At 36.4% G+C, this 8,651-nt stretch overlaps 3 protein-coding genes across 3 annotated transcripts; 2 read left to right on the top strand and 1 right to left on the bottom strand.

Annotated features, from left to right (window-relative positions):
- Window positions 1-28: 28 nt before the first annotated feature.
- On the top strand, window positions 29-934 carry RO3G_17400 (uncharacterized protein; the record flags this gene model as incomplete). Its single annotated transcript, XM_067671984.1, has 1 exon — window positions 29-934. A coding segment is annotated over one exon (906 nt), but the record flags the coding sequence as incomplete, so codon positions are not given.
- A 479-nt stretch (window positions 935-1,413) lies between these two features.
- Window positions 1,414-2,489, bottom strand: RO3G_17399 (uncharacterized protein; the record flags this gene model as incomplete). The annotated part of the gene is made up of 2 exons (XM_067671983.1): window positions 1,414-1,462; window positions 1,624-2,489. The coding sequence occupies 2 exons, from the start codon at window positions 2,487-2,489 to the stop codon at window positions 1,414-1,416; spliced, it is 915 nt and encodes a 304-aa protein (XP_067528084.1).
- Window positions 2,490-3,232: 743 nt separating this feature from the next.
- Window positions 3,233-8,125, top strand: RO3G_17398 (uncharacterized protein; the record flags this gene model as incomplete). The annotated part of the gene is made up of 3 exons (XM_067671982.1): window positions 3,233-7,817; window positions 7,911-7,975; window positions 8,114-8,125. 3 exons carry the CDS (start codon window positions 3,233-3,235, stop codon window positions 8,123-8,125), a joined length of 4,662 nt encoding a protein of 1,553 aa, XP_067528083.1.
- Window positions 8,126-8,651: the final 526 nt, after the last annotated feature.

The raw sequence follows: 8,651 nt of genomic DNA, 5'->3' as shown, positions 1-8,651 counted from the left end.
CTCTACTGTTCATAAAATTCGTTTGGAGTTAGGCTTGCCTGCTCGAATTGACAAAGGTGGTAGGCCAAAAGCGCTCACTAAGCGGGAACAGCAGCATCTCGTTCGTGCTGTAACAGTAGATGGTCTCGAAAATGCTGTACAACCACAGCAGTCGTTAGAGCAGAACTTGGGCAAGTCAGTTTCTGTAAATACTGTACGTAGAGCGTTAAGAGATGCTGGTTTGGTCTCATTTGTCAGGCCAAAGAAACCTTTAATTAATGAAAGAAATAGAAAGAAGAGGCTCCAATGGGCTCGTCAGCACATTGACTGGACAGTAAACGATTGGATGAACATCATATGGTCTGACGAAGCCAAAGTCAACCGTTTTGGGTCCGACGGGAAGTCTTATGCATGGAAAGTGCCAGGCCAACCGTTAAAAAAGCACCAGGTTTGTGAGACAGTGAAGCATGGAGGAGGCTCTATAATGGTATGGAGCTGCATTAGCTGGTACGGTCCAGGCTATATTGTGGATGTGGGCAAGAACATGACAAAGGACGTTTATTTGGAGGTTTTACAAGATGACTTGATGAAGTCTTTGGCCTGGTATATGGAAGAAAGTGGAAAATCTACGAGTAAATTTATCTTTATGCAGGACAACGACCCCAAACATACAGCTAAAGTCGTATCAAAATGGCTAAATGAGCAAGAGTTTTATGTAATGAAATGGCCACCACAATCACCGGACTTGAACCCAATTGAAAACATGTGGCAATTACTTAAAAGACGGCTGTTTAAAAATTATGACTGCCCTCCATGTGGTATACATGAGCTATGGGATCGTATAGGACACACTTGGTACCAAATCACGGCTGAAGAATGCCAAAGGTTTATTAAAAGTATGCCCGATCGATGTCGTGCAGTTATTGAGGCTGATGGCTTGTATATTGGATATTAAATAAACTTATTTTAATTCATTTCGCTTTTAAAATATGTGGCCCCTGTTGTAAAACAGAGTCTGATCATAACGGACATTGAATAATCACAACTAAAAGAAGTATATTAAAATTGATAAAAGATAATAATCTAAATCTTTATTAAATAAAATATATTCTTCTTCTTTTTTATATAAAACTATCACTATTAGATTCATTCTATGAAGTAAACATGAATACTAAATAAGTCATGATCTTTACTATTCATCATTTCTGTAAATGAATAATAATGGATCAGGTACCTAATCAACTTTGATCTGACTGCAGGCATTTCATATAAATACAGTGGGTCAAAAAACTGCACCAACGCAACTCAGTTTTTCGGAAATACCAGTATAGCTCTGTCAGTTTAAAAGTAAACATTACGAAACTTGGAACAAAACGAGTTACTACTGTTACTATTTATTGACAAAAGTTTCAAGGTCAGATGCGGAGTATTGATTTAAAGAGCACTCAGCAAAAAGAGGAGGTCGGTTGGTGCAGTTTTTTGACTTTTTTAATATTAGTGGATCCACCCTTCTTTGCTAAGACTGCTTGCATTCTGTCTGGCATACTGTGTATATATTTGATGCATTGTTCCTTAGTAAACGAATTCCATTCATTTTCGATTCTTTGCCACAATTCATGGATGCTGGTCGCCCTATTATCATACATGCTCAGCTTTAACTTCAAGTGATGCCATATATGTTCAATAGGATTAAGATCTGGACTTTGTGATGGCCAATCGTCAATGTAAATCATGCCACTATCCTTCATCCATTGTGTTGTGGACTTTGATCGATGTTTGGGATCATTATCGTGCTGAAATACCGACGTTTCCCAGTTCAGACCATAGTACTCCATAGTGTCTTTTAGACTTGTACCAAGGATTTCTTGGTATTCCTCTGAATTCATGGTGTCATCATAGATCTGACATGCGTATCCAGGTCCTTCGCTGGTTATACAACTCCCTAACATGAGACCACCGCCTCCATGCTTCACAGTAACGTCGATATGCTGAGGCTGTAAATGATCACATTTTCTTTTCCAGTAATACTTGCAACCATCAGAGCCCCAAATGTTGATTTTCGTCTCATCAGAAAAGATGACACGTCGCCAATCATGTACTGTCCAATATTGATGCTTTTTAGCCCATACTAATCGAGCCTTCTTGTGCTTTTCAGTCAATAATGGCTTTTTCTTTTTGATCTCAGCATAAATTTCAACTGAATGTAAGACATTAATTGCCGATTGATACGACATAGGGTGTCCAAGCTCCTCCAACTTCATTTGCACATCCTTGACAGTCTTCCAACAACCTGTGAGCACTTGTCTCTTGATGTATGGACGTGTTGACTCTGCCACAATGCTCGGTCTACCTCCTCTTTTACGTATTCTATCGTGTATCCACTTATTTGCATACCTATTGACGGTATTTCTATGCACTCCAACTCGTTTCCCAATGACTGCAGGATCAACACTGTTCTCTAATAATACTTTGATACTGTTTTGAATATCGGATGGAAGCTTTTTGGGCATTTCTAATAATGGATAGATACTGACGATGTACAATGGGTTTGGGTAAAGCAGGAAAGAAAAAAAAAGAAAACAATTGCAAAAAAAACTTTATTTTCAGGTCCCCAGTGTGACTAAGCATCAGCAAAATTCGATTAAATTTGCTGGAATAGTCTCAGTCCGGACATATGATATCAAATACCTTTTCATTTTAAAAGTCAAAAAACTGCACCAACCGACCTCCTCTTTTTGCTGAGTGCTCTTTAAATCAATACTCCGCATCTGACCTTGAAACTTTTGTCAATAAATAGTAACAGTAGTAACTCGTTTTGTTCCAAGTTTCGTAATGTTTACTTTTAAACTGACAGAGCTATACTGGTATTTCCGAAAAACTGAGTTGCGTTGGTGCAGTTTTTTGACCCACTGTATATCTTTCTTCTCAATGAAGACGGGACAACTCCCCCAGATCAGTTAAAGAACAAAAAGATCTATAAAAACAACGAATTAAAAATTTTCATAATCGATTCAGTGATCACTATTCAATCAAACGTGTCAATGATTGGATCTACGCTCATAACTACTCATTTACCCGCCAACTGATAGAAGAATATAAATAGTAGACTTTGTAATGTTTTCTTTTTAACAATCAAGATTGTCTTAAATAAAGTTCAGTCTCAAAAAGTATTCTTTTGGTTTATCTTTGTTATTTCTTTTACTTTACCAGAACATAACATTTTACTTTTTGAATTCAAAGCTTTATCACAAATATGTCTACTGCTCAAGAAAACTCCATGGTTGATCCCATTGCCACAAGCACCCCTGAAAGTCAAGGTTCTATGATCTCTGATCTTTCTTCTCCTATGTCTGAACCCCAAGGAACTATGGCTAGCAAGTATGCTTCTGAACCCACTCCCATGGATACTGATACTGCTACACTCACTCCTAAGGTAACTGAATCCACTGGTGATATTGTAAGTCGCAAGCTTCGTATCATTGAAAATCTCAAGAACCAGGCCAAATTGTACTTTATGGAATATATGGTTCTTAATGAAGATGATTCTGACCCTGCTGCTGCTCTTATTGCACATCAAAAGTTCAAAGAGTGCGAAGAAAAGGTTAATAGAGCAAAGGAGGCTCTCAAGTCGTTCACTGCCATGTTTGAAGAGGTGAAACCCCCTGTTGATGGTCCCAATAATCATTCTCTTCGTCTGGTTGTACCAAATGATCTGCCTACGCTGCAATTAAAAGGTGATGCAATTTGGAGAAAGAAGGCTGAGTGCTACGACAGTGCGTATGATTTTTGCAACACCTTTGAAACTGTCTTGCGCGCTCATGGTCAAGCCCTCAACTCTAATTGGGAACGTTTGCTGCCGCTTTGCATGAACCCTGAGCAAGTCTCTTGGTGCAGGGAAGCACTGTTAGAAAAATCTCTCTCTTGGAAGCAAGTCCGCCCTATGATCTTGGATCATTTCGACACCCCTTACCGCAAGTTCTTACTGATGGTTGAAGTCGGTTCCATGTGTCAAGGCACTTACGAGAGTAATAGGGAATACTCTAACCGTTTCCAAAAGATGCGTCGTGAAGCTGGTATGGAAGACAGCACTCTCCTGGCTGTTACCTATTTTGCTTCATTAAAAGCATCTGTCAAGTCTGTCGCGCAACTAGCGATATCCTCTCACTTTGGTTCTCGCTTACCTAGCTCGATAACTCAAATCATCGACTTGGTACTTGCCTCTGGTGAAGATTCTGCTTTTGCTGCCAAGACTCCCCATAAACGTGCTCGTCCTATGAACGATGATGAACGTACACCTCATAATGCTGGTAATACTAGTAAAGCTCCTTTTGGAACTAATAAAGTATTGGCCAACAAGTTCAAGACACCTCTGGCAAATAAGGGAAAGTATAAGCCCAAGCCATGTACTTACTGCCGCAAGGATTGGTTCCAAGGTCATAAGTGCAAAGAGTTCTTAGATGCTAAGAATAATAATAGCAATAATAAGGACAATGTTGTACATATAAACCGAATGGCCGTAAGAACTGAAAATAATGTATCCGATGAAGAGGATGAATGTGAGATAAACAGCCCTCTCAACCGTATGGCACTTGACTGTAAGTCTAAAAAAGAAAAAGAATTAATAGTTACTCGAGACTTTAAAAGTACTAATGATAATTCTATAACTTTTCCTATACTTGTAAACAATAGAAAAGCCATCACAATTTTGGATACGGGAGCAAATTTTTCCTCTATAAATAAAAAATTTTGTTTCCAAAATAATTTTTTAATTATTCCTCCTAAAAATAATAATGTCATAAAGTTAGCTGACTCTGACTCTACTACTAAGAGAATTGGTTTAACTGAAGTAAACATTAAGTGTAATGGAAAAAGTTTTAATCATACCTTTGAAGTAATGAATTTAACAAATGATCATGATATGAGTATTGGTACTGATTTTATGAGTAAACTTGGTATTGGTCTTACTGGTCTTCCTTACAAATGGGATGATAGTAAAGTATCTTTAGACAATTCCAAAGTACCTGAGCATAAATTCAATGACTTTAGTGAACTCTTGAATAAAGTTGATGATGAGATGTCTGAATTAGAGAACTGCCCCGCTGGTTCATCTAATGAACATCAACAAGCATTAAACTACATTAAACCATTAATCCAATTAAATCAAGCAATACCTAAAGGTTCCTTTTGTACTATACCGGAATCTGTTGTCTCGATTGAAACTCCTGAAGGTGTCACATCTTATCGACGTCCATATCCTGTGCCTTTAGCATATCATAAGATAGTACAAGATCAGATAGATGAATGGCTGGAGAATGGTGTAATCAAGAGAGCTCCTGCTAACACCGAGTGGAACTCAGCTTTGACTGTAGTAAAGAAGACCAATGCTAAGGGTGAAGTAACTGGTTACCGTGTGTGCCATGATCCCAGACATGTTAATGCTCTTCTAAAGTCAATTGACAGAATGCCCTTACCTAAAATTTCTGAATTATTTGAGGAATTGAAAGGAGCAACTGTATATTCCACTTTGGACCTTAAATCTGCTTTTAACTCTTTAAAAATGAATGAAGAGCATGCACACAAATTAGCTTTCTCTTGGAACTCTGTACAGTATATACCTGTTGGTACTCCTTTTGGTTTAAAGCATGTATCCAGTGTAATGCAGAGAACTATGAGCATCGCATTAGAAAACATGTCCTTTGCTAAATGTTTTGTTGATGACATAGTTGTAGCATCTACTTCCATTGAAGAGCATAAGCAACACTTGAAGCAAGTAATCGATAAACTTACTAAAGTAAATCTCAAGTTAAATCCAGATAAATGTACATTCTTTCAACGCAAAATTAATTTACTTGGTTTCAGAATATCTCCTAAAGGTGTTTCTCTTGACCTTCGTAAAGTTGCTAATGTGCAAGAGTTTCCTGTCCCCAAGACTGGAAAGGATATAATGAGATACTGTGGACTCATAAATTATTTTCGTCCTCATATTCCTAAAGCATCTGCATTATTAGCTCCATTGGATGCCTTAAGAAATGAAAAATCATTGATTAAGTTATGGAATGATAAGCACCAACAATGTTTTGACAACTTAAAGAAAGTATTGTTAGAAAATATAATTCTTTCATACCCTGATATGAATCAACCTTTCTATGTCGCTACCGATGCCTCTAACGTTGGTATAGGTGTCATTCTGTATCAAAAGATAAATGGGAAAGTACACTATATCTCTATGATAGCTAAAACTTTATCTAAAAGTGAACGTAACTATTCAGCTACTAAGCGAGAATTATTAGCAGTTGTATATGCTCTGAAGAGGTTCCATAAGTATTTATGGGGAAACAAATTTACCCTGTATACGGATCATAAGGCACTCACTTATCTTCATACGCAAAAGATTGCTAACGCTATGCTCATAAATTGGTTCGATACACTACTCCAATATGATTTTAAAGTCGTTCATTTACCAGGTGTAGATAATATTCTCCCTGACACACTTTCTCGTCTATATGAAATTGAAGATCCTGTCAATGAACTGGGAGGGGATAAGTCTCATCTTTTGAATAGAGCAGCAGTAAAACTACCCAGTGAAGACAAAGGTGAATACATGACACCTCCGGATCCAGAAGAACGTAAACTACTTCTTCTACGTGAGCATATTAAAGGACATTTTGGTTCTGATGCAATTTACCATGCCTTAAAACGTAAAGGTATCTATTGGTCCAATCTGAAAAATGAAGCCGTAGAACTTGTTAAGAGTTGTATTTCATGCCAACAATTTAACATAATCAAAAAGGGTTATAATCCTCTAAGACCCATTACTGCCACATTACCTGGAGATAGTTGGGGCATTGACTTAGCTGGTCCCATGAAAACTTCCTTGAATGGCAACAATTACTTATTGATTATGGTTGACATTGCTACACGTTACTGCATATTGAAACCTATCCCTGATAAACAGTCTATGACGATTGTAAAGACATTAATCGATGTATTCTCTAATTATGGTTTTCCTCGTGTACTCCAATCTGATAATGGTGGTGAATTTGTAAATGAGCTTATGCAATTACTTGCTGAAAATGCTGGTTATGACCATAGACTCATATCTAGTTATCATCCCAGAGCTAATGGAGTAAGTGAACGTTGGGTACAAACTGCTGTAAATGCAATAAAGAAACAAATCGAGGGTGCTAAAGCAGACTGGGATTTATATGTTCCTTCTACACAACTCTACTTGAATGGTAAACATAATGAACGTACTAAGACGCCACCCTTCACTTTAATGTACGGTCGTAACATGAATGACTTTGAAGATTTTAGCAAAGAAAAAAATAAGGCAACTAAAGAAGAAATAAATAAACAACTCCTTCTCAATATAAAAAGAATGACGGAGATTGTATTCCCTGCCATATATGAACGTACAAAAATAATCACAAACAATCAGAAGGAAAAGTTTGATGCGTCACATAAACTAATTACGATCCCTGAAAATAGCTATGTAATGGTAAAAGTAAATATTAAAACCAATAAGTTAGATCCTAACTATGAAGGACCTTATAAAGTAAAAAGAATTACTCAAGGAGGATCGTATGTACTAGAAGATGAAATGGGTGAATTGTTATCTAAAAACCACCCACCTTCTGCATTAAAACTCATCTCACAAGATGAAGTTATATCAACAGATAAATTCTATCAGGTAGAAGCCATCTTAGCACATAAAAAGCTTAAGGGCAAATATCTTTATAAGTGCAGATGGAAAGGCTATGATAAGAGCGATGATACCTGGGAGCCTGCCTCTAACTTTACCGATCCTAAATTCATTACTGAATATTGGCAAAGAGTTGGTATAGTTCCTGAAGATATTAAATATAGATATGACCTTCAAAATAATAAAGGAAAATCTAATAACGTGAAGTTAATAAATACTTCTCATACAGGCAAACGAAAGACCAGAACAGATCTTAATGAAAACAGCCACTCTTCTACAACAAGTAGTAATAAAGTAAATGGCAATATAAATTCTAAAAGATCTAGACGGTATTAGTTATACCTGGGAGGGGATTATGTTGTAGAACAGAGTCTGATCATAACGGACATTGAATAATCACAACTAAAAGAAGTATATTAAAATTGATAAAAGATAATAATTTAAATCTTTATTAAATAAAATATATTCTTCTTCTTTTTATATAAAACTATCACTATTCGATTCATTCTATAAAATAAACATGAATACTAAATAAGTCATGATCTTTACTATTCATCATTTCTGTAAATGAATAATAATGGATCAGGTACCTAGTCAACTTTGATCTGACTGGAGGCATTTCATATAAATATATCTTTCCTCTCAATGAAGACGGGACAACTCTCCCAGATCAGTTAAAGAACAATAAGATCTATAAAAACAACGAATTAAAAATTTTCATAATCGATTCAGTGATCACTATTCAATCAAACGTGTCAATGATTGGATCTACGCTCATAACTACTCATTTACCCGTCAATTGATAGAAGAATATAAATAGTAGACTTTGTAATGTTTTCTTTTTAACAATTAAGATTGTCTTAAATAAAGTTCAGTCTCAAAAAGTATTCTTTTGGTTTATCTTTGTTATTTCTTTTACTTTACCAGAATATAACAGTGCTCACCTGGTGGGTCCCATAGGTAAGTACTT

This window comes from Rhizopus delemar, genomic scaffold (assembly GCF_000149305.1).
Source record: "Rhizopus delemar RA 99-880 supercont3.55 genomic scaffold, whole genome shotgun sequence".
NCBI classification, from domain to species: Eukaryota; Fungi; Mucoromycota; class Mucoromycetes; order Mucorales; family Rhizopodaceae; genus Rhizopus; species Rhizopus delemar.
This window is presented reverse-complemented; position numbering and strand designations above follow the sequence as displayed.